The sequence below is a fragment of the Schistocerca cancellata genome, chromosome 2, assembly GCF_023864275.1.
Source record: "Schistocerca cancellata isolate TAMUIC-IGC-003103 chromosome 2, iqSchCanc2.1, whole genome shotgun sequence".
NCBI lineage: Eukaryota > Metazoa > Arthropoda > Insecta > Orthoptera > Acrididae > Schistocerca > Schistocerca cancellata.
The window spans coordinates 725,338,167-725,365,418 of NC_064627.1; the positions used below are offsets into that span (position 1 = coordinate 725,338,167).

Consider the following 27,252-nt stretch of genomic DNA (forward strand, 5'->3'; position numbering starts at 1 on the left):
ACATGCTGAGCTACCGTTCCCGCTCTTTTCCTTTTTTTTTTTTTTTACACAGTCCAATTTTCTTTTCACCGTCCAATCGTGCCACTGTCACGAATGATGATGAAATGATGAGGACAACACAAGCACCCAGTCCCCGGACTGACAAAATCCCCAACCCGGCCGAGAAGCGAACCCGGGACCCCGTGATCCAGAGCAGTAACGCTGTCCACTAGACCACGAGCTGCGGATTGCCATCGAGGGCACAGAGGATAGTGCGACTACAGACACTTATCTTCCGGTCGGGGCACACATTTTCAACTGTCCCCGTTGATATTTATCAACGCCTGTAACCAGCTAATGGTCTGGATTTAATTGTAATTTCATTCTTCGAGAGCTGCAAGATCACCAATGGTATCTGTTCTTTCGGACATGCCGCGAGTAATGAATATAGTGGGCAGGGCCACTACATATGTAGTGCGTGGACAGTGAGTAGGAAATGTGGGTCTCACGGGGAGCGTGCCAGAGATAAAATCTCTGCTGTCGCACTGGCCTCTGTGTCCTCGATGGGTAGCCGGCACGGTAGCTCAGCGTGTTCGGTCAGAGGGCGAACAGCCCTCTGTAATAAAAAAGTGAGTTAAAGAATCAACGATCAACTTCAACAAATGTCTTGTGACTCCCGCCCAGACCAAACGCAACGAACAATACCGAACAAATGGAAAAAAAGAAAGAGGAAAAAAAAAAAGAAAGATGGCTCAGCCGGATGGAGTGTCTGCCATGTAAGCATGAGTTCCCGGGTTCGAGCAGACCATTAGCTGCTTACAGGACAGTTTAAAATGTGTGCTCCACACATTTTAAACTGTCCTGTAAGCAGCTAATGGGCTGGGTTTCATTTTAATTTCGTTCTTCGAGAGCTGCAAGATCATCAACAGTATCTGTTTCTTCGGACATTCGTCTTCATACAATAAAATTAAAGATATAAATGGATCCTAACAGGGCCTATGTGAATAGATCATGACAGTTTGTGAAGGATGTCTGTGCGTCAGAAGCTACACTCCTGGAAATTGAAATAAGAACACCGTGAATTCATTGTCCCAGGAAGGGGAAACTTTATTGACACATTCCTGGGGTCAGATACATCACATGATCACACTGACAGAACCACAGGCACATAGACACAGGCAACAGAGCATGCACAATGTCGGCACTAGTACAGTGTATATCTACCTTTCGCAGCAATTCAGGCTGCTATTCTCCCATGGAGACGATCGTAGAGAGGCTGGACGTAGTCCTGTGGAACGGCTTGCCATGCCATTTCCACCTGGCGCCTCAGTTGGACCAGCGTTCGTGCTGGACGTGACGACGCTTCATCCAGTCCCAAACATGCTCAATGGGGGACAGATCCGGAGATCTTGCTGGCCAGGGTAGTTGACTTACACCTTCTAGAGCACGTTGGGTGGCACGGGATACATGCGGACGTGCATTGTCCTGTTGGAACAGCAAGTTCCCTTGCCGGTCTAGGAATGGTAGAACGATGGGTTCGATGACGGTTTGGATGTACCGTGCACTATTCAGTGTCCCCTCGACGATCACCAGTGGTGTACGGCCAGTGTAGGAGATCGCTCCCCACACCATGATGCCGGGTGTTGGCCCTGTGTGCCTCGGTCGTATGCAGTCCTGATTGTGGCGCTCAGCTGCACGGCGCCAAACACGCATACGACCATCATTGGCACCAAGGCAGAAGCGACTCTCATCGCTGAAGACGACACGTCTCCATTCGTCCCTCCATTCACGCCTGTCGCGACACCACTGGAGGCGGGCTGCACGATGTTGGGGCGTGAGCGGAAGACGGCCTAACGGTGTGCGGGACCGTAGCCCAGCTTCATGGAGACGGTTGCGAATGGTCCTCGCCGATACCCCAGGAGCAACAGTGTCCCTAATTTGCTGGGAAGTGGCGGTGCGGTCCCCTACGGCACTGCGTAGGATCCTACGGTCTTGGCGTGCATCCGTGCGTCGCTGCAGTCCGGTCCCAGGTCGACGGGCACGTGCACCTTCCGCCGACCACTGGCGACAACATCGATGTACTGTGGAGACCTCACGCCCCACGTGTTGAGCAATTCGGCGGTACGTCCACCCGGCCTCCCGCATGCCCACTATACGCCCTCGCTCAAAGTCCGTCAACTGCACATACGGTTCACGTCCATGCTGTCGCGGCATGCTACCAGTGTTAAAGACTGCGATGGAGCTCCGTATGCCACGGCAAACTGGCTGACACTGACGGCGGCGGTGCACAAATGCTGCGCAGCTAGCACCAATCGACGGCCAACACCGCGGTTCCTGGTGTGTCCGCTGTGCCGTGCGTGTGATCTCGTAGTGTCCGGAGCAAGTATGGTGGGTCTGACACACCGGTGTCAATGTGTTCTTTTTTCCATTTCCAGGAGTGTATTATAAACGGGGGCATTCAAACAGATAAAAATGGAGAAAATCAAATAGCTGAACTGTGTCTGATGTCCATATTTAGTATCATGGCTAAGGGACGAGACGGAATCTGCCACACCCGCAATCACTCATGGTAAAACGTTGATAAAGTTTCAAATTAATGCAGTAGACGACGAAAAGATAAATTACTGTCATCAGAGATACCCGTTACCTGCTGGATGTAAAGTACCGGGTGATCAAAAAGTCAGTGTAAATTTGAAAACTGAATAAATCACGGAATAATGTAGATAGAAAGGTACAAATTGACACACATGCTTGGAATGACATGGGGTTTTTATTAGAACCAAAAAAATACAAAAGGTCAAAACATGTCCGGCAGATGGCGCTTCATCTGATCAGAATAGCAATAATTAGCATAACAAAGGAAGACAACGGAAAGACGATGTTATTTACAGGAAATACTCAATATGTCCACCATCATTCCTCAACAATAGCTGTAGTCGAGGAATAATGTTGTGAGCAGCAATGTAAATCATGTCCGGAGCTACGGTGAGGCATTGGCGTCGGATGTTGTCTTTCAGCATCCGTAGAGATGTCGGTCGATCACGATACACTTGCGACTTCAGGTAACCGCACAGCCCATCATCGCACCGACTGAGGTCTGGGAACCTGGAAGGCCAAGCATGACGAAAGTGGCGGCTGAACACACGCTCATCACCAAACGACGCGCGCAAGAGATCTTTCACGTGTCTAGCAATATGGGGTGGTTCTAATAAAACCCCATGTCATTCCAAGCATGTGTGTCAGTTTTTGCCTCTCTATCTACATTATTCCGTGGTTTATTCAGTTTTCAAATTTATACTGACGTTTTGATCATCCGGTATATATTCATTATACAACGAGACGTTTTCAAGAGGAATAGTTTATCCATAAGGTTTGGGGTAATGACATGGTACCTACAGGCTAACACATGGTCAGTGCACTATACTGCCTTTGAGAACTAATATAATCAGTAAATCACTTGCAAACATATATGCAGCCCCATTTAATTCCGTTGGGCTAATTTATGTGATTATTTTCTATTCACTCCAAGAGTCAGATCGCGTTTCAAGTTTGTTTCTAGGTCATTAGAATCATGCATTCGGCATATAATGGAAGTATCACGGCAAATAGCACTTCGGGAGTAGTCTACGCTTTTCTAAACACGCACACAGCCTTTAGCCTGGATAGTGCGTTACAGTACGGAGCAACTCACCAAAGACGGTAACGAAGTTGCCCTCGGCGTGACGGTCGTGGATGCCGACCCAGACCTGCTTGTTCTCGTAGGGGTCCTCCGAGATGACGCCGTGGTCGGCGAGGATCTTCCGCAGCACGTCGGCCTCCTGCTTAGAGTTGATGACGACGAGGTCGGCGCCCTCCTCCTGGCAGTACTGGCGCGCCAGCTCCCACTTGACCAGCCGCAGGTCCAGCTTGTACTCGCTGTGCCCCAGCTTCGTCTTGTACTCCGTCGTAGGCGGCGGAACTGCGAAATTCATGAGTGTAGATTTAACGACGAAAAGATCTGATAAGTGACGTTGAGAGATTCAATAAATGAAACACCATTCAGATATTACACTACTGGCCATTAAAATTGCTACACCACGCAGATGACGTCCAACAGACGTGAAATTTAACCGCCAGGAAGAAGATGCTGTGATATGCAAATCATTAGCTTTTCAGAGCGTTCACACAAGGTTGGCGCCGGTGGCGATACCTACAACGAGCTGACATGAGGAATGTTGCCAACCGATTTCTCATACACAAACAGCAGTTGTCTGGCGTTGCCTGGTGAAACGTTGTTGTGATGCCTCGTGTAAGGAGGAGAAATGTGTACCATCACGGTTCCGACTTTGATAATGGACGGACTGTAGCCTATCGCGATTGCGGTTTATCGTATCGCGACATTGCTGCTCCCGTTGGTCGACATCTAATGACTGCTAGCAGAATATGGAATCGGTGGATTCAGGAGGGTAATACGGAACGCCGTGCTGGATCCCAACTGCCTCAGACGGACTTTTATTAACCGACAGCAGCAATTCTTGTTGCTTTTGAAACTCACTGTCGCTGACGCTAAGCGATACTCTGCCGTGGCCTCTTTTTGTCACCACTGTTCTTACGCAGTATTGCATGACTGCGACTGGTGCACCATTCCCTGTATACACGACCGACAATCTCCACTGATGCACCTACACATCGGCTACTTCAATAACGTCCAGCCACGATAACTTTCTTCCATTCTGTCCTGTATCCATAACGACTCATTTTAATGCAACCCCTACAACCACCTGGCCCAAATACAATACCCAATGTCATCACTTACGTAGAAGGTCGAGGTTCCCATGACATCTGGTACCTGTACTTGCACTCCAAAGCGACCAGTGATCTCTTTTCAACTGGGTGACTACATTGCGGTGAGCTTACGACAGTACTAGGCACTTCAGTGTTTGGTGTTTGGCGTTCTGCGTTCTGCGTTCTGCGTATAGCTTCCGAGAATAAAGACCTCTTTCCTCCCTTTCCTATAGCATTTGCACACCGCACACGTGAAGAACGATCTACAAGTACACCAATATCAATTTTCAGCAAGCCAGTGTACAGGGCACACATGAGAATGCTTCGTATCTACAAAGGTTTTCTATTTGGGTAGAAAGAAAAATTCTATGTCTCGGTACACTCGGTACACTCCCCAACTCTTTCCAACACCACAAGAACAGATATTCGAAGGAGGCAGCAAAATTATTGCACTCTTTTCGAATACTCGTTCTCTATACCTACGCAATTATACAGCACAGTAACAACGTCACCTTTCTACTAAAGATGTACGTTTGGAAAAATACGTCACATCTTTTGTTAGCGAAACTGATCTTCGGTATCCTAGTAGCATCTATGAATTCCTTAGATATGTTTCAACAAGACTATTTATGATGATCAGAAAAACTTGAACAGTGCCATTGAGTTGGTCGAAAATTATAATTCCACTAAAAATATACATATATTTCCTCAAACCCTCCAAAAACCAAACAAAATCTTCCTTACCTTACGTTAATATATACACATCAAAAAAAGTTTTATATCATCTCCGTTAAGAGAGTTCCGGAACCTGTACAGAAAAATGGATCAGAAATCAACATTAACATCATTTCGGCCCTTTTTACTGCTCATGAAAACCACACGTTGCGTGTTGTACCACCACACAGCGAGGCCTTCAGACGTGGTGGTCCACATTGCTGTACACACCGGTACCTCTATACCGAGTACGGCGGGGTCAGGGATTTTCACCTGCCTCGAGATGACTGGGTGTTTGTGTTGTCCTCATCATTTCATCATCATCCAGGAAAGTGGCGAAATTGGACTGAGCAAAGGTTGGGAAGTTGTACGGGCGCTGATAACCACGCAGTTGAGCGCCCCACAAACCAAACATCATCATCATCATCATATACCGAGTAGCATGTCCTCTTGCACTGATGCATGCCTGTATTCGCCGTGGAATACTGTATATAAATTCATCAAGGCACTGTTGGTCCAGATTATCCCACTCCTCAACGGCGACAGGGCGTAGACCACTCAGAGTGGTTGGTGGGTCACGTCGTCCATAAACAGCCCTTTTTAATCTATCCCAGGCCCGTTCGATAGAGTTCATGTCAGGAGAACATGCTGGGCAGTCTTGTCGAGCGATGTCGTTATCCTGAAGGAAGTCATTCACAAGATGTGCACGATGGTGGCACGAATTGTCGTCCATGAAGAAGAAAGCCTTGCCAATATACTTCTTATATGGTAGCACTATCGGTCGGTGGATGGCACTCATGTATCGTACAGCCGTTACGGCGCCTTCCACGACCATCAGTGGCGTACGTCGGCCGCACATAGTGCTACCCAAAACAGCAGGGAGCCTCCACCTTGCTGCACTCGCTGGACAGTGTTTCAGCCGCACCATGTTGCCTCCAAACACGCCTCCGACGATTGTCTGGTTGAAGGCATATGCGACACTAAGCGGTGAAGAGAACGTGATGCCAATCCTGAGTGGTTCATTCGGCATGTTGTTGGGGCCCATCTGCACCGCGCTACATGGTGTCGTGGTTGCAAAGATGGGCCTCGCCGTGGAGGTCAGGAGTGAAGATGCGCATCATGCAGCATATTGCGCACAGTTTGAGTCGTAAGACGACGTCCTGTGGCTGCACGAAAAGCATCACTCAACATGGTGGCGTTGGTGTCAGAGTTCCTCCGAGCCATAATACGTAGGTAGCGGTCATCCACTGCAGTAGTAGCTCTTGAGCGGCCTCAGCGAGGCAGTTCCGGTCCCCCTGTATCTACTCCATGTCCGAACGACGTCGCTTTGGTTCACTCCGAGACGCCTGGACACTTCACTCGTTGGGAGTCCTTTCTGGCACAAAGTAACAATGCGGACGGGATCGAACTGCGGTACTGACGGTCTAGGCATGGTTGAACTACAGAAAACACGAGCCGTCTACCTCCTTCCTTGTGGAATAGTTGTTTACTTCTTTGGGCGAGTTTAGTGACATCTCTGAACAGCCAAAACGACTGTGTCTGTGATAAAATATCCACAGTCAACGTCTATCTTCAGAATTTCTGAGAACTGGGGTGATACAAAACTTATTTTGATGTGCGTATGAAAAAAAAACCCTCTCAATACCTTATGTCTGGTGTGGGAGTGGGCTGGATTTCCGTACGCTCTGACACAAAGTTGCACTTCCGTAGCCACACTTGTGACTGAAGACGGGATACAACTTAGCTGGACAGAGCGACTTGAATTTCTCTCTGTCCAGCCTTACCATCACTCATTGCGGGAAGTGCTAGTAGAGCCTATGCTATAACAGTCTCCACGCCAGCAAGTGGTGCAATGTGGGTCAAGTTAGCTCCAACGTCACCTACCTGCATCATCATTAACTATCTGTAGGTTAACAAAGCGTTGCTATAGTTGACAGATCTGGCTCGCTAGCCTGCGCCGCCAAGGGAAGACCTACTGTAGTGTTTCAAAGAGTCAAAGGATTCTGCGTTCAGCGCTGAGCATCTGTGAGCCTTGCTTACTTGTTCACTGACGCTGCGGTCTGAGTCCGCCGGCTGCCAGAGACGCCCAGCTTACGTCAGCATGGCCGCCGCTCTGGCCACGGCCTTGCACTCAAGCAGCATCATTACCTTGCACTCATGCTTAATGCAGCGAGCCGGGCAAGTTGCTAAGAGTTACGCCGTCCGTTCACGGACCGTGAATTCGAACGTCAACGTTGAGCCTACCGAGTTCCTGGCGACAGAGCGTGGAAAAAGCACGTTGGGGAGTATTTTCGAGCGAACGGAGTAGTATCGAGCTTGACAGATATTCTGAAAGTGCGTTTGAAGCTAGACCAGTAAGATGGCCGAATGCTACCTACGTCACATTATACCATCTCTTTTCGTTGCAGTGTCTGGAGACTCCATACTGACGATCAACTGAAGCCAGTATTTGGTTGGTTACTCTCTGTGAATATATAGCATTTTGAATACATGCCGTTTCAAAGCGCCTCGAGCTGAGTTCTCGAAAACCCGTCGTATATTGGTAGGATTTTTTGTGATAAAATGAAGGGAAGCGTCATACCGGTGGTTATATAATTTTCAAGTTATAACTAGCGTGCTATGAAAGTATGCATTTCCAAGGTAAAGATTCATGGAAGAGGATGAATGAAAAATACATTTTTTTGGCGTGATTTGATGTAACTACTTGCCGCTTATCTGCGATTAAAGCCTTCATGAGATAGTAACATACGTGACTATGTGACATGTTACGGAAGTTCACAATACTGCAATGAATAGACACGCATTGCTAAGAAGTAATAAGTGATGTGTTGCAGATACGTGTATATCCAAGTTCTTTTACTCGCTTCGCTTTTTCTATGGGTTCTCAGGCTTTATTATTAATTTAATTCTACAACACTTGATGTAATGTAAACAGAGGTGCGCTTTCTTTCAGGAATGCGGGTGTTCGATTGGCTTTATCTACAAGGGAGCTTGCACTGCTTGTAGTTAGATATTTTGCACTTCTTTGTTTAGTCGTGTGCTTCACACGTCCTGAAGATTCTGCTACTGAGTAGAAACAGCGATCAAATATGAATTTCCTGAGGTTATGACTAAAAAGTGAGAATTATATGGAAGACTATTGTAAATTTCTATCGTACTATTTGTAACGGTATTTTTGTAAGATAAGGTCCTCACTGACCAACGGCCTTGCAACAGTGCTAACCCCTTAGGCCACCGAACTTAAGCGCTGTCGTACTTGGCTGAAACTTGGATGGGTGGCCGCACTAGCGAGCGCTGTTGGCAAGCGGGGCTATTTATTTTCAGAACTATTTATATAACACACTGACCGTTAAGCCATACTTCGTCTGTCCTGTACTATCTTGTACCTTGAAACTGAAGAAGGCCGTCTTCCATCGAACGTACCATACTTGCGAAGGAACTGAATTTCTTTAATGTCTTAAGGATTTTACCTGTCTTGAAAATTGAAATTTATGCTACTTTCCAGAAGCTTGTATTTCAGAATGCATTGAAGCTGTAACTGGTTTTCGGTAGTACTTCGACTAAATTTGATTTCACTTACTGATTTCTGATGAGTAGCAGAGTAATAATGTAACAGATTAGATGATTAAATACAGTACTGACAAGGTTTTGTCGATTGGATTGGTTTTAAATTTAAATAGAATGTTAGTTTCTATGGAGTGTTGTTTCGTGACATATGTTTTCACTTTGGAAAATCCTTAATTTTCCGGAGTAACGTCAACAAAAGATTATAGTTCTGAACAAGTGAATTCCATTGTTTAAAAGTGAAATAAGCAAATACTTATATTACCGCGCTGGCTACAGATGAAAATCAGAAAAGTGAAATCTATATTGACATCGTTTGTTGTATCACATTTTAGAGGTCTTTGTATTTATATTCCAAATTTCTGTTCTTTTCGATCTTATAAGAAACTAACAAAAAAGGAATTAGCCAAACTATTTAATCATCAAATGATGGTAGATATATATTACTTTTTCGGAGAAGATATGTCGCAATAGTTATTTATGGGGTTGTAGATGCTTATGCCCTGTGTATATCAAAAGGTAAGAGTGTAATATGACATTGGTCCCTATTGAAAAATCTTAAATGTTTAAAGTTTCCGGGTTACTAAAAGGAAATTAGCTATGGAACGCAGCGTGAAAATGATGTAAGAGACAGAAGTCCAAATTACAAATAAAAACCACAACAAGTTATTCTACGACTATCAAATAGTACAGATGCCACCATAATGACGTAGATTATCAACACGAAAATGTATAAACAGAAAGAAGTAGATCACTAATAAAGTCATATATGCTAATAAACACAGTTAAACATATCACAAAGTTTATATTGTTTTCAAAGAGAATTAAATTGTATCACTGTAATAGGAATGATATTATCAGTATCAATCGGAGTTTTTCCTGGTAAGAAGGAAAGACAATATATCTTCACAGTGGTTCAGTATCGGAACACTGATATTAAATTTGAAATTATGATGCAGTACATTTAATTAGAACTAGGTAATAAGGAATCAATATAGTAATGAAAATAAACAGCGCATGGAAGTGACAACCATTGTTCCGATAATACGAAGTACGAGGGTTGCCCAGAAAGTAATGAACCGCATTTGTTTTTCTTCTACAAGTCTTTATTGAACATCATGACTATTACACACGCGAAAGAACGTTGTTTTATCTACATACCCCATTTTACCACGTAATCTCCATCCCTTTCTAAGGCCTTCCCCCAGCGCGAAACACGGACGTGTATGCCCTGTCGGTAGAAAATCTTACCCTGGTGGCAAAGCCAGTACTTCACTGTATGAATCACCACCTCGTCGTCCTCAGAACGTCTTCCACGAATGGTATCCTTTAATGGCCCAAACGAGTGGAAGTCCGAGGGGGATACGTCAGGGATGTAGGGTTAATGGGGTGACATTGTCCAACCCTGTTTTGCGATTTGTTCAGCAGTCCTCAGATTTGTATGGGGCCGAGAGTTATGGTGTTGCAGCAAAACATCTCCTAGGCTGCTGTGGCGCTGGAGTCGACGGAAGCACATCTTGAGTTTTGTTAATGTGGTGACTTATACTTCTGAATTAATGGTACCAACTCTTGGCATCACACCAATGAGAATCACACCTTCAGAGTCCCAGAGCACGGTGATCACGACCTTACCGGCGGTAGCAGTTGCTTTGAATTGTTTCTTCTGTGGGGAGTGGGAATGGGGTCTTTCCATCGACTGTCGTTTTTACTGGCTCAAAATGGTAGACCCAGGTTCCATCATCGGACACAACGCACGACAAGAAGGCCTCCAACTCACCTTCAAAACGTTGCAACAAATCAATACAAATTTGCAATTTGTGATCCACCGTTACACACTCCAGGACGCATCTTGCACACACTTTTGAATATCAGGTGTGATAGCCATCGATGGTTTCCCCGACAGCTTTCTCACCCTCCGTGCCCAGTGACTAACTGTACTTCCTCGGACATCAGATGCTCCATAGGCTTGGCAGAAGCGTTTGTGAATATTCCCCACAGTTTCCTTGTCTGCAGTGAGAAATTCGATAACGGCAGGTCGCTTGCAACGTACATAACTTACAGACGCCAATTTGAAACTGACCGGCAGCTACGCTATCTGTCGGAAGTCACGGAAACTTGGCGCGCACACTCGGGAGACTTCAAGTAAGGTTTCACATTCGTAGCATTGTTTTCGACTAAGAAACAAAAACGCGGCACTTTACTTTCTAGGCAACCCTCGAAATATTATCAGAAAACTGTAGCTGTAGTTCAGGCATTGACTATTTCGCGATATATATTTTTTGCTTATTGTCCTTCTGTCTCGTAAAGCATCTCTTGAGGAAGTCATGTCTTCCGGAAATTTATTGGTTCCTAATGATTCGAAAAAATTTCTACAGATTTAACAACATCCTCCATCACATTTCTTTTGAATCAACGTACTGTGACCAATAGTTCTCTTCTACCATATCACATTAACTCTTTATACAAACGGCATTTTGTCAAACAGGCAAGCAAACCTCGACATTCCATCTGGAAAAATCACATATCCGATTTGAGATCACATAGTTATTTTGCTATTTGCTGCATAAAAGAAGTATTAGCCCCTCCTGAAAGAACTGAAAAGGTGATAATGTGTTATGAGTGCATTTTCTGATTTCACTTACTGCTTTCATTGCATACAGGTGACTTGTCACTCTGCTTTAAAATTTGGAAGTTTTCGGATACCCACATTTCCTTACACCAATATCTAGAACTTATTAGGAAATATTGCAAACTAAATCTTTTACATGAGAGGAATTGATACAAACCGTGGTGATAAAATGTAATTCTTAGAAAGTTAAAATATGGCACGTATGGAGAAGCTATTCACCTTCGCCCCTTTTCTTCACGAGCGCTGCTACGTCGGCGTCCGTCAGGTTCGACTGCACTGTGAACAACAGTGAAACAGCTTTCAGTCCAGTCCTGCAATATCAGTGTCTGTCTAGCAGCATTCTGAAATCACCGATTAGGCACATTAGTTTTAATGCCTTGAACAACAAGATCCAGCAAGTGAAAAGCAATGCAGTATAGTGACAGACGGGACAGTTCGATTCACCCATCTGATTTGGCTCTCAGTACGAACACGCTTTAGGCGAGACCCCGAGGCGTCGATGTTCCATAAGATTTCACTGGCCGTTTTTTACACGCAAAATTCATTAATATATTTTCATAAATAACCATATTCGTCGACACATATACAAGCGATTTTGCATATGTAGCTCTTCCGTTAAGTCCACTAATTCGCAGATTATCACCACGAAACGCAGTGCTGGATACACGAGTAATAGCAAAATGAGTTATTCTACATCAACATCTACATCTACATTTATACTCCACAAGCCACCCAACGGTGTGTGGCGGAGGGCACTTTACGTGCCATTGTCATTACCTCCCTTTCCTGTTACACTCGGGTATGGATCGCGGGAAGAACGACTGCCGGAAAGCCTCCGTGCGCGCTCTAATCTCTTTAATTTTACATTCGTAATCTCCTCGGGAGATATAAGTAGGGGGAAGCAATATATTAGATACCTCATCCAGAAACGCACCCTCTCGAAACCTGGACAGCAAGCTTCACCGCGATGCAGAGCGCCTCTCTTGCAGAGTCTGCCATTTGAGTTTGCTAAACATCTCCGTAACGGCATCACCCTGTGACGAAACGCGCCGCTCTTCTTTGGATCTTCTCTATCTCCTCTGTCAACCCGACCTGGTACGGATCCCACACTGATGAGCAATACTCAAGTATAGGCCGAACGAGTGTTTTGTAAGCCACCTCCTTTGTTGATGGACTACATTCTCTAAGGACTCTTCCAATGAATCTCAACCTGGCACGCGCCTTACCAAAAATTAATTTTATATGATCATTCCACTTCAAATCGTTCCGTACGCATACTCCCAGATATTTTACAGAAGTAACTGCTACCAGTCAGAAACAACGGCCACAGCGCGAGGTGACCGCCATCTTGTCCGCTTGGCCGTAACGGACAGAACAGCTTCGCGCGCAGAGCTGGCGTGAAGTTGGTGTATTGCAACGGATGTGGACATATCTGCGGGCTGGACTGGTGGTATACATGCCATTGCGTCGACTTCTGCTGGCCTGAACCCATGAACGCCATAGACTGCATTGGACGCTTGAGCGCCAGCACTGGCGTGCTGAGTGGCAAAATGTATTTTCGGAGGACTCCCGGTTCAACTTGTCCAACAGACGGCCACATGCGCATTCGACGCCGCACGCAGTCAAGTAGACTGTATTGCTGCGCGGAATAGCAGACAAACGCCAAGTGTGATAGTTTGGGGCGCCATTGCCTGTAACACGCGATCTCGCCTCCTACGTCTTGAGGAGAAACTGAACAGCTACTTCGGCATAATGGAGGTTTCATAGCCACAGGTTTCATTGCCCTTCCTGCTGGACGTTCCACATGCCATATTTCAACAGGACAACGCCCAATCGCATTTGGCGAGGAATATGCAAGCCCTCTTCGAAGAACGACGGGTACCACTGCTTCCATGGCCTACCCGTTCGCATGACATGACGCCCATCGAACTTGTGTGGGTATGGTCGGTCGACAACTTGTTTGTTGAGGTCCTCCTGCAGTTGATGTTCTGTGTACGCGCCTACAAACCGCGTAGCAGCACATTTAGGCACTCTTTGTCTCCATGCCACGGCGTCAGGCAGCTCTGATTGCAGCACATGGTGGCGCTACTCCGTACTGGATTTCTGCAGTCACATTGTATGTCCAGACCTTTGATACTAATCATTTGCGTAATGTCACGTCCGTAGTCGGTAAAATAAATTTCATTGTGATCACATCTCTCGGTATTGATGTTTCACTTCCTACAAAGAGTTGTGTAATATTTTATCCTTTACGTTAAGTGTAACATTTATTGATCTGTCAGACAAACAACGCGTATGAGTTTAAATAATTTGAAGAGCAATCAGAAGAAAAACTGTTACGAAGGAGACACCTACATGTTAAAGAATACGCTATTTTTATTTGAAAACTAACAAGTATATATGTGGCAGGTGTAGCTTTTAAACAAAAACCTAATATTTATTGGAAATTATTTTATACAGAATGTAATAAGTGAAGAGTATTAAAATGCAAATAATGTTTGATTTTGCTATGGCATAAATGTTCCATATTACGATAGTCTTAACAGGAACAAAGTGCTTCGTAGTATCATGAGTAATTAACAACATAACTCAAAAATGTATGACTTACATAGAATATTTTAGGTTAATAGTACGTTTAATATTCGTACGTTTTTATGCCACTTCAGTTCTTTAGCGCGTTGATTTAATCTTAAGGTAAATAGTTTAAAGAATTCGTCCGATCGTGCAGGTGTGCAACTTTACCCTTTTATCCTACAGCACTGTCTATTTTACAATGACGTTTGTGGCTATTAAAAGGCTACCTTATAAAAGACTACTGATCATTACATTCATACATCCAAGAAGTAATATAGGACCTTAAAGGTAAAATTTATCGAATTCTTGTACTCACGAGTTGTTACAGGTGTAATTTCTTTAGCTTTTAAAAATGAGCTTTTCTTGGATGTGATCCCAATGTTCAACTATTTTTTCTTGTGACGAAAAGTGTCAATAGTACTTGCAGATCAAGTCAAGAGGCGTGTGACACGATTATAAATTGTACAGCAAAGGAAAACATAAAAATCTAGAAGGATATTTGAATTTCGTGTACAACGAAGAAACTGTGTTTTTCATACCTACGGATAACTATGTATTATGTATCAATAAATGTGTTTTGGTATAATCACATTCTTCTGATAACCCCCAGTAGCAGGTTTCAGTATCGTGATTTGTGTTGACATTTTTGATTGTACTTACATTTATTTGCGTAGATGTTTAAGTATACTATAGTTTTAACGCTGTTATCTCGTAATATGTGCTAAAAGTATTTTGCTTCTCTTCAAATGTTATGTGTACTAAACCGTATATTCCAGAATTTCCAGTATTTACAGATGCACCTAAAAGCAGTGTCATCTAAGTCAAAATAAAAGTATAAAATTGTCAGCAGCTATTTCTCTGGTCACAAGAACTGATTTGCCCTTCAGTCGTTATGCATCATGTATCTTTTCAAATAACAGTGACAGCTCCTAAAACGGTATAAGGATATACATTTTGATATTGGTATAGTGAAAAATTTACAGTTTTCAATGAAAAAAAAAAGGATGTAAGGCTATCAGCAATAATTCGGAATACCTATTTTTCGCATATATGACTGGTAAAAAGAAAGTCTGCAACCACCGTAAGCTGTCATCACTAACATGAGGAAGTGAAATATGGACGTTAAATGTTCAAACAGTTCGAGCACTGATAGTTTCACTATGGACTGTAGTAGAAAGTTTACTGTTGGACTGGAGACACAACGAAATGTTCGCCTTGGGCGCCCACATTCAGTGCTCCACAAACCAATTTTATAGGGCACTAGTATCGATTTTCAGCACTTACCCAATTCTAATACCTCTTCAATTATTTACGTGGGTCCAGAAAAATATCTCTGTTATACTATCATTCTATGTTTCGAAAGATGAGGTGAAATCAGTCGAAGAGTTGCTAAAAAGCAAACTAGAACACTTTAAAACTGTTGCAGGCACAAGGATCCATCATCATTTGTCTCCAGCGGACTCTGACAATGTTATTTCTGTTTATGATGACAAATGGTACTTAGGATGTGTTGCAGAGTGCTGTGAAGCAGAAGGTGATGTTATTTGTGAACTTCGTGGCACCAGCAGGACCAGCAAGATCATTTCATTGGCCACGTTTGGCATACAGGTGTTCGATTCCTTTTGAACATATTCTTACGACAGTTCCAGTACCTACCACAGTGTCAGGAAGACAGTACAATTTACCACTCAATGTACAGAGTACGGTAGCTAAAGTGTGGGAGAACTTCTGTTCGAAGCACAATCGACTGGTTTTTAGCTATTAAGGTGCAGTAAACATTAATGATAGGTTGTGTTAATCTGTCTATATGTTGTTGCTTAGTGATTAAACATTTGTGGGAGAGGATAACAAGAGGCAGAGCAGTTTACGATATGTTTTTACAAAATTGTGTTGTGGAAAAATGGCCACATCACGAAAACCATCTGCCAACTTCCATTGGATACAAATGTCTTGCAATAACAGGCTGAAATTTTGAGATATATATCATTATGGTCTACTTATGCAGTGTGTGAAATTTGGCTTGGATACCACTTGTCTTGTCCCTTTTTTGCTACCACACTTTGAAAATCCATGTTTTTCAGGTATTTTTTCAAATTTTTGCATTTTCGTGACTGATTTGTGACTGATATGGGCATGATGAGTTCTGTATGTGTTTAGGCCACATTAAGTTTACCACAAAAAATTTATACCCCTTTTGAGTGAATTATATTTGACATAGAGGGCACCTACAAAATGTACCTTTAAACGTATTACATTTTTTAATCACATTTTGGAATTTTTTATTTTCCCTCAGAAGTATGTTGCTAGTGTTTTGATTCATCGAGTGGTGTTCTCTAAACGGATATTACTGGGTTGTAAAAATTTCATTGGACTGTGTGGAATAGTTTCAAAGTTATTAAGACCTGAAGTTTGGCCTGAAGATAGATTGTCACATGCGGGTTGCAATTTCAGGGTCATGCCACCTTCTTTCACAAGTCGTAATTCTGGAACTAATTGGCAGGTGAAACTAATACTTTGTACACGAATGTTCCACACATGGTAGAATTAGTGTACTGAATTTCAGTCAAATCTGAGACTATGAACTGGAGCCCCTGGTTGAACTGACATGGAATGACCCATCTACCTTTAGAAGGCAGCTCACTAATTAACTGTGGTATCAATTTGAATTTCATCCATTTCACACCAAGCTTTAGAAAATATTCAAATTCTTACAATGGAACACTATACTTCCATTCGTAACAGGTAACGCCCCCCCTCCCCTTTTCAGAAGAATAATATCTGAGTTCGACCATATTCTACGAAAGCACAAAGAGATCCTGTGTTTTTCTTACAATTTGTTTCACATTGAAATTGATAGAATTCAACGTAAACAGACGAAATGAAGGTAGCGCTTAGCAGCGCTTAAGTTTGTACTTTGATTGAATTTGTGAATTTTCAGAGAAATTTTAGAAGTAAGTTCACTGCGTATACACATTGCATGCCTCGTGCTCGACGCCTTGCGATGTTTTCACAAAGAACGAGAAAAACTAGCAATTCGGAGCTGTTGTCTGCCTAGAGTCGTCATTAGATTGAATGTCAGGACGCTGAAACCCCGTAGGCATGCAAGAAGGACTGTTTCGTTGCTTGCCGTTAAATTTTTGCAAAATACTGGCGATAGCTTTAACTGTATGCCAAAGATTATGCTCATAGCATTAAGGAAAAAGCATACTGCGTACAAAAAGGTATACAAGTATGGAAAAGTGCTCCTTCTAACTGATGTTGATCCCATCGTAAGTATCTACAATTTATGATTTGCACTTAGCATAGCACTAAGGCTAAGTTAAATACCCCCGGTTGTGCCAAATGAGACCTATTTGCCGTTGGCAGTACTCACTCTCGATGGTGGCAGCGAGGCGCACGCCGCGGCTCCGCAGCGGGCAGGTGGTGACCTCGTGGCCGACGCGCACTTCCCAGGGGCAGGAGTCGCTGCCCGCCACGCCGCCCGGCGTAGACCGCTCCCCACTCACCTGCCGAGGCAGCACAGCTACACAGTCACGACGCCCAGGTCATCATCACCTTCTGCTGCAGAGAATCTGTAATCTGGCACAATGAAGCTAACAATACCCACACGAACCTCCGACCGAGGTGGAGAGGTGACAAGCAGACAGCGGGAGTGCATTCACAGAAGCACTGCCTTCGAGTGGTACTATCATTAGCAGATCTCACATAGCCGATGTTACGGAGAAAACTTCGTGAGTCCCCCCCTCCTCAAATGGGTCAGGGGCGCTTCAAAGTACTTTGGCGCTCTACACGAGTAGTGTAATTGTAGCCTAATTCTCGGCTCTCATGCGTACACTGTCCGCCCAAATAGGTATCAGACCGACTTTATTCCTGACGAATAGGCGACATCAGCGCACTAATTACGATGGCAGCTTGAACAACGATAGGCGTTCAGTTACGCACTTTTTTTTCCTCGGCCAATTTATGTCGAAAAAAATGCGGAGTTTGTTGTGGGACACAGTGGAATATTCCCACTTCAGCTCCTATAGTTTCATGAATTTCCGATAGGTGGCGGCGCTATACGTAGCTTTCAAATTGGTGTCTGTAACGGAGGTGCGTTCCAAGCAGAGAGTATCTTTTAGCGGAAAATCTGGGCATCACAAATGTTCCTGAACACTTGCAGAATGTCTATGGAGACCTGGCAGTGAACAAAATCACTGTGAGTCGTTGGGCGAGGCGTCTGCCGTCATCGCAACAAGGTCACGGCAACGTGTCCGATCTGCCGCGTGGCGGACGGCCGCACACAGCTGTGACTTCCGCTACTTTGGAACGTGCGGTCACTCTCATTCGAGGTGATCGACTGGCCACAATGAATCACCTTTCTGTACAACAGGACTTGCCTGTTGGTAATGCTGACGAACTCGTCTGTCAATAGGAGCAATCAAAGGTGAGTGCCCGACGGGTTCGTCGCCGACTAAGACCGTAAAGGGCAAAAAGGACCATCTCTGCCGGATTGCTTGCCCGTTATGAGGCTGATGTTGACAATTTTTCTATCGAACATTGTAGCAGGTGATAAAATATGGGTTCATCACTTCGAACATGAAACAAAACGGCAATCCATGGAGTAGCACCGCAGCACCTCTTCTGTGAAGAAAAAGGTCAGAGCCGCACCCTCAGCCGATAAAGTGTTGGCGACCGTCTTCTGGGACAGTGAAGGGGTGATTCTGTTTGATGTCCTCTCCCATAGTGCAACGACCAATTCCGAAGAGTATTGTGCTACCCTCAGGAAATTGAAGAAATGACTTCAGCGTGTTAGCTGCCGCAAAACTTCTCCCTAACAATGCAAAGTCTCACACAGGTCTGCACACAAAAGAGGAGCTCACAAAACTTATCTGGAATGTTCTTCCTCATCCACCCTACACCCTGAATCTGGCACCTTCCGACTTCCATCTGCTTGGCCCAACGAAGGATGCACTCCGCGGGAAGCAGTGCGTGGACGATGACGAGGTTGTTGACGGAGCTAGACAATGGTTCTGACATCGGCCAGTACAGTGGTACAATGTGCGTATACATGCCCACCTAGTGAGGCGGCGTAAGACCGTCGCACTGAACGGAAATTACGTTGAAAAATAGGATTTTGTAGTTAAAAGACTTGAAAATTGTGTGGTGTATTGGAACCCTGAGTGACACTAACCTGCTCTCAGAAAAAAGTTTTGCATTACTTTTCTAGAATTTTATAGCAAAAGAGTTGAGAATAGCACGGTGTATTGGAATTCTGAGTGAAACAAAAATACTCTCAGAAAAAAAAAGTATTGATTTTCTTACCAGTCGCGCCTCGTAACAGCTCTAAATACCAGTTGTGTCTTCAATTAGCTGAGCAGCAGTGTTAAGTAATTGTCAAGCAAACCTACTATGCCGCCGTTGTTATGACAAAGCCAGCCGGTGTGGCCGAGCGGTTCCAGTTGCTACAGTCTGGAACCGTGCGACCGCTACGGTAGCAGGTTCGAATCCTCGGTTGGGCATGAATATGTGTGATGTCCTTTGGTTAGTTAGATTTAAGTAGTTATAAGTTCTAGGGGACTGATGACCTCAGCAGTAAAGTCCCATTGTGCTCAGAGCCATTTTTTTGTTGTGACAAAAGTCGCATTGGAACACCGAAATGAACATTTCTAAATCCTGTGATCCAGATGTTCTACAGAGTGTTTTGAGGAAGAGAGGAGAGTGTGAAATGTTTGTCCCGCACACCTTGACTCTAGAACAAAAAACAACGATGCGCGGACGCATGCCGCAATTCGACTGAAATTAAAAAGTACGGATATTTCTTTTGTGAAGAAGATCTTCACGGGTGACAAGTAGTGGTACTATTAATACGAACCTGCCACAAAACGACCAAGTCAAAATGTGTCTCTGACAGTTTGTCAAGGCCGAAGAAGGTGCGACTGTGGCGCGGGAGTTGAACGACGTCCCAAAGGACTGATACTCATGCATCTATCAATGTTCTGTGCGTCCTACTCAAGTGAGGGGAGATCATGTGGAACACCTCAAGCGTTTTTTATTCCGTCTCGAAACTGTTTGGGCTGATAGTTTTCTCTCCCCATCTAGGCACCCTAAAAAAAAGCCTCTATACTTATTGTTTGTAAGGCTAGTACCTCAATTACAAATGTTGGTTTAGTAACAGTTTGTCGGGTTTAAGTATGAAAAAATGTGAAACAGCAGAACCATAGCAAAATAAGTGCCAAAAAATTTAGCTCTCGATGACCAGCCTCTGCAATTTAAGTGATTAAATCGCCACAGTTCGCGTCTTACTTGATTTATTATTTCCCTCATAAAACGTCCTCGTCGTCAAATATTCATTGCCATTATGGGCAACACATTAGAGGTTTCAGCCGCCGGTCGTCACCATCATCAACGAGTGTTTACGATTCTGTGCTCTTAGCACCAAAATATTGGTAAAATTCATTGTTAAACAGTCTAAAGACTATGTCAAAGTGGCCGTAATTAAAATATATGATCCAGTAAAGTTTTTGCCTTATTTTCAGCAGACAAGCAGTGAATCTGTCACAAACACAAAGATCGATTTGAATACCACAGCTTCTTTTAGAAGCACCGTCCTTCTGAAGGTAGTATCGTCTAGCCTTCCTCTGCCCCTTGAACTAACTTACCTAGCTATTTTTAGTGAGACCTGTAGTTTAATGTAAAGTTCCTAACATGTTTAAAGTAGTATTTCCTAAATCACAGTAAACAATAACTGAGCGATATGACCAATGGAAAAGTCATTAGATTCACTTTGAGAGAGGAAAGGGGTTCAAATCCCATCTCAGCCTTCGAGATTCAGGTTCCTACGACTCCACTAAATGGAATTATGGCGAAAATCTTGACAATCACATTTCTGTGATCATGGATTTCCATCCTCACCTACGCCCAATCCCACCTTAGACATCGCTTTTGACACCCTTATCGTCGGTGGTACCTTAAATCCTACTACTACTTTCTTTCTTGTTTCAGGCCCTCATTTTGGGCGTTGAACAGTTAAGACTGTCATGGATACAGAGGAAATAGACAAACACGACTGCAACCGAACCTCGTATATACGATCCTCATAAATTCACATCTGTTGCTCGTCTGTATCGTCCTTTCTTTTGTTTTTATTTATTTTATTATAGTAACTGTAGAGTACTTGATACTACTGAAGTTATAGGCATCGTAGTTTTTTAATTAATTGATTTCATTTCTCAAGGCTTTGTTCAGTCATCATGAATTACTGTATTTGTAATTCCTATTTTCATGTTTGCTTTTCGGTTTCTATCTCTGATATGTTTCATCACTGTTTTTTCCATTTTTTTCAGTTTCCCATACAAAAACTTACAATTCACTTAGTGAAAGTTAAAAAATCATACCACTTACAAATAATACGCAGTGATGCTACAGCTTCTGTTGTCCAATTATCTTCCCTTATTCCATGTTGATATTTTTGTAACTGCTGTTTAATTTTTTTTAGTCTTCCTTTAACTGTGTGTAAGTAGGGATTTGGACCCTTTGTAATCAGGACTTCCTTATAAATGGAAACTATTAACGTCCTATAGATTTCGATAAGCCATTTGATTATTAAAGCCGTGTTTTACTCATCTGCAGTATTTTTAGTAGCTTGATAAGGATACTGGCTGTTGCTATGGATTTGTTACTGTCTAAGTTAAGGCCTTATTGAATTCTGATACTGTGAAATTGTTTTCCATATGTTACTTTTCCCTTCCGTATTACACTAAGTTGTTTTGCAAGCATCAACTCTAACTTCTGCAGCTTTTTCACTCCTTCTATACATCACTTAGTCTCAATCAAACGTTTTTGTTTCTTATGGCTAACTTTAAACTTGGTGAAAAGTGTTATGTGATAGCTATAAATACTGAAATCCGGATAGAAACGAATGACTAGATATAATTTAGTTTGTGCATTTACATACGGCCATAATAGCATTTGCTTGGTAATTGGCGTTGGCTGCCGGTGGTTTCCAAAGATACCAATTTCTCTAAGGTACTGTAAATCTATATGTTCTAGAAACGTGTAGATGATTCCAAAGTCACAACTGCTCGTTGAAGTCAAGCTTATAGTCTCCATCAAGCAATGATTCTCAGTCCAATTCAAGTGCCTGAGAACGTGTGTTACGTGTGTGTGTGTGTGTGTGTGCGCGCTTTTTAGAGACAGTGGGAGACAGAGAGAGAGAGAGAGAGAGAGAGAGAGAGAGAGAGACAGAGAGAGAGAGAGAGAGCGTGTAGAGAACAAACGTCAACTTGAGAAAGTTAAAAGCAAATATTCTCGGTACCATGAAGCAACTTAAACAAATTAGAAAAGGCAAGTCTTCCGCTCCATATAGTATACCATTTATGTTCCTTTCAGGATGGGCTGATATAGTAGCTCTACACTTATCAATCCTATATAACTGCTCGTTCGATGAAAGAGGCGTGCCTAGACAGGAAAGTTGTTCAGGTCACATCGTTACTGAAAAAACGAAATAGGTGTAATCCGCTGAATTAAGACCCATCACACTGACGTCGATATCCAGTAGGAATCTGGAACATACACCGTATTCGAACATTATGAATTACCTCGAAGAAAGTGATCTATTGAAACAAAGTTAGCACGGATTCAAACAATTTCGTTCTTGTGAACGATAGCTACCTTTTGGTCGCTGGCGACAACGGATCTGAAATTGGTTCCATATTTCTAGATTTTCAAAAGGTTTTTGACAGCGTTCCTCACAAGTGACTTTTAATGAAATTCCTTGCGTATGGAGTATCGTCTCAGTTGTGCGACTGATTGAATATACTCTGTCAGAAAGGCCACAGTTCGTATAAATCGACGGAAAGTTATCGAGTAAAAAATAAGTGACATTGGGTTCCCCAAGGAAGTGCTACACACCGTCTGTTGCTCCTAACCTATATAAACGATTTAGGAGACAATACTAGCAGCGCTCTTGGATTGTTTACAGTGACGCTCTTGTTTACCGCCTATTAAAGTCATCATAAGATAAACACCAATTGGAAAATTATTTATACTAGATATATGTTTGGTGCGTAAAGTGGTAATTGACTCTAAATAACGAACAATGTGAGGTTATCCACATAAGTATTAAAATAATCAGTTAAATTCAGGATACATTACACGATGTGCCTCATAAGTCTAAAGGCTATCAATTCAAGTGAATACCTAAGTAATACAGTTACGTAAACGAAATTGTTTAAATCCGTGCTGGCTATGTTGGAAGAAAAATATAGATAATGTTGTGGGGAAGGCGAACCAGAGACTGTGTTTTATCAGCAGTACAGAGGGAACGTGCAGCAAATCTAGGAGACAGACGGCCTAGACTGTGCTTGTCCGTCCTTTTCAGGTGTATTGCTTCGCAGTATGTGATCATTACCAGATAGGAGGAGAAGGAAGAGACGGTCATTTTTAGTGTCACGAAATAATGAGTCAAAGTGTCGTAGATGAAAAGCGAGTTGGTTTGGCAGTCATTAAAATAAAGACGTTTATTGTTGCGGCGAGATCTTTTCACGAAATTTCAATCACCAACTTCCTCCTCCGAACGCGATAATATTTTGTCACTCACTTACGTACGGAGACATAGTCATCGAAATAAACTAAGAGAAACCTTAGCTCTCAAGGAAATATTTAAATGTTTGTTTTTTCCCGCTCGCTGTTAGAGAGTGAACGGTAGAATAACAGTCTGAAGATGATTCTATTGAGAACTCTTCCAGGCATTTAATTGTGGAATTGCGGAATAGTGATGTTGATACTGAGAGAGAAAGAGAGAGAGAGATAGAGAGAGATAGGGAGAGAGAGAGAGACAGACAGAGATCGAGAGGCAGAGAGAGACAGACAGACAGAGAGACAGACGCACTCACCGTGGAGATCCATGGCCCGGTGTCGTTGCGCTCGCTCTTGAGCGAGAAGCGTATCTTGCTCTCGAGGCCCGGTGACTGGCAGAGATCTGGCAGGTCAAAGCTACCAGCGACGAGGCTGAAGAGCGGCAGCACCAGCGCCAACGCTACAGACTTCATTTTTGGCCGTCTCTAAAAGACAGGTTATCAGTGTCAACGAGTGTAACGGGATACGACTTCAAACATTATGACTGAAAGCGTTGGGGTCTTTGATATGAACAACCCGCAGATACATACACGTTCTTGGATGCAAATGGTATGATATAACCAGAAAAGAAACACAAAAATAATGACTGAATGGTGCATGTCATCCATTAAGACACTAAAAGCCAAAATAACTTGAAACAGAAAATATTCTGTGATACTACCGTTTTGTGACATGCGACCTTCCCATTATTTCTTGTCTGCTCGTGTTCGGTCTTATTCCTTCATCTCCTCTATCAACGATTTTTCTATTCGCTAGTCATCTTTATCTACGATCATTGTTTCAATAAACACCTACTCCACTACGTCCACGTGTTCTATTCCTGCAATTGCAAGAGCTACCGATGTTTCTTTATAGTTGGCAAGAGGAAACTGTTTTGATATCGGTAGGCGGACTGCTATTAACATGTTATTTTATCGTGTTTATGATTATCACTTTTAATGTTATTATTTTTATTAATTAGTTTTTAATTAGTTTTTATTGTCGTTGAAACTCTTCAGACATGTGAAGACGTTCTTGTGAGGAAAAGTTAACATAAGCTATCTGAGAGTAAGTAACTAGAGAATTTATTCTAGTAAAAATAAGTCAGCAATAACTATCACATCTAATAAATTCGGAACCTCGCTGCTGCTACGGTCGCTGGTTCGAATCCTGCCTCGGGCGTGGATGTGTGTGATGTCCTTAGGCTAGTTAGGTTTAAGTTGTTCTAAGTCTATGGGACTGATGACCTCAGATGTTAAGTCCCATAGTGCTTTGAGCCATTTGATCTAATAAATTTCATTCATGAACATATACATCGCCTCGTCAATATAGTGTGATGATTACTTTCCGTTGTTCGAAATTTTTCGTCATCAACAAAATTCCGTTTGCCTCTTTAACCACTCATTCTGCATTATTCAAGCTAAATCAGAATTGTGAGACCTGATTTTTCTCCCGAATGTACAACGTCCATACACTTTTAGAGTTTACCAATTCACTCAAGTTTTACTGTTGCAACAGTACATACGGAGTAAATGACATGATTACATTTACCGACCAATCGTGCCAGTGGTTCTGAGGTATGAGGTATTGACCCATGTTGAAACACCGATATTAGTATGTGGTGTAGCCCCCACAGGCGGCAATGCCGGCGCTGACTGTTGGTTGATGAGTCGGAAGAGTCACTTCTTGTCCCATCACATCCCACACGTATCGTTTGGAAACAAGTGTGGAGATCGTGGTAGCCAGGAAACATACCGAACGTCTTCCAGTCCACGTTGAATTTCACGGGCAACGTGTGGACGAGCATTATCCTTCTGGAGCAACACATCACCTTCCTGTTGCACGAACGGCAAAAGAGTGGCTATAAAAACATTCAGCACGTACTGGGCGTTGGTTAGCGCCCCTACAAGAAACTCGAAAGGTGAACCAGGATAGAAATTTATCGCCAGTGTATCATGGACGAATGCACTCTACGAGACAGGGCTCACCAAGTCTATGTTGTACACGCATACGACCGTCAATTGCATTCAGGAAGAGTCTGCTTTCATCGCTGAAAACCACGGCACGCATTTCATTTGCAAGAGGTTCTCACGGCACCAGTGGAGTTGTGGCCGTTAATGCTGTGGCGGGTGTGGAAGACGGATTAGAGGTGTGCGTGCCCGTAGTCTCACTGCTAATAACCAGTTCGCTACAGTTCGTATTGACATGTCTTGAACTCTCTTACCTCTGCTGCACAATGCTGTACTGCTGCCCTTACGACAATCCAGGCGGGGATCTGTGCTGTATGGATCGAGCACGTCCAATTTGTGTGGCAGTTCTTCGAAAGGACTATCTCGCCACTCGGAAGATCGCCATTCCAACCCTTTCAAACTCGCTCAGTTGGCTGCAGAAAACACGAGTGCGTCTCCATGGCATGGTTACCTGCTTACTTCATACACACTGAGCCTTCTGGTTGTGAGCATTCCCTGTTATAGGCTAGACACAGACGGCACTCTGCTGGCTACGCCACTACGTTATCTGTTGGCTGACGACTTTGAAACAATTATCAGTACATCTACTACCCACAGGTGGCGTATACCACTATCGTATCAAAATCGACGTTGTCTTTTTAGGTGTACTAATATTTTTGTCGGCAGTGTATTTGAGTAAATCAGAATTTAATGTTTTCTCATCATTCGTTACAGATTATTCTTCATTTATCTAATTGCGTTCATGGTATTCCGATGAGAATTTATACATATTATAAACTGAAATTCCTCGCCGCTCTTTTTCAACAGGTGAACGGTAGTCGCAGGAACCACTTTTCGGACTTCGATACGGCCTTGCAAACAGATAGACCGTTTCGCAATGAATATTTGTGTGTATAATTCATCACCGCTACGCTAGAAAAGCCGTCCGGTTTTAGATACGTTATGCTACGCGTGCGGAATTGGAGCAGATCCCCATTCTACCTTCTAAATTGACATTTGTCTGCACGATAGTGTTTTAAACCCAGCTTGATAAATTCTGCTGTGAGAATCGCTAGCAGTTGAAAGAGGTAGTGTTTGCAGTCGATTAACGATGTGTAAACCGATCAACATAACGCTCTGGTTATCCGACTGCCGCCCCAGACCAGCTGTTTTCCAGCTAATTAAGCAACGCGTAAACAGAACGTGCCATCAGCTGTCTCATTTGACTACGACCTCTGTGTTTTTCACGTTAAGTGGGCTCACCGTAAACAGTTCTGGGACGATGATGCCGAACAGCATTAAGTGGCACACTGACAGCAGGGCACTGAAGGCCACCCATCCTTGTCACTAAGTCTTCACTAGTTCGTAAATAATTGTAACTGGTACCGGTATATTGTGAAAATATTTGTGATCAGACAAGGAACACTATTCTAGTACTCTTACAAAAATACTTAAATCCAAGAATATCTTTTTCCTTTCATG

General features: G+C 43.3%; 1 protein-coding gene across 1 annotated transcript in view; it reads right to left on the reverse strand.

Annotated features, from left to right (window-relative positions):
- Positions 1-27,252, reverse strand: part of LOC126147988 (hemolymph lipopolysaccharide-binding protein-like) — a 32,984-nt gene that overhangs the window by 1,116 nt on the left and 4,616 nt on the right. Inside the window, exons 2-5 of the mRNA XM_049915726.1 lie at positions 24,100-24,267; positions 17,598-17,730; positions 11,870-11,926; positions 3,671-3,937 (exon numbers count right to left, since the gene is read on the reverse strand). Coding sequence (XP_049771683.1) covers positions 3,671-3,937; positions 11,870-11,926; positions 17,598-17,730; positions 24,100-24,255 — 613 coding nt within the window. The 5' untranslated portion in view covers positions 24,256-24,267. The remainder of the gene's footprint in view (positions 1-3,670; positions 3,938-11,869; positions 11,927-17,597; positions 17,731-24,099; positions 24,268-27,252) is intronic.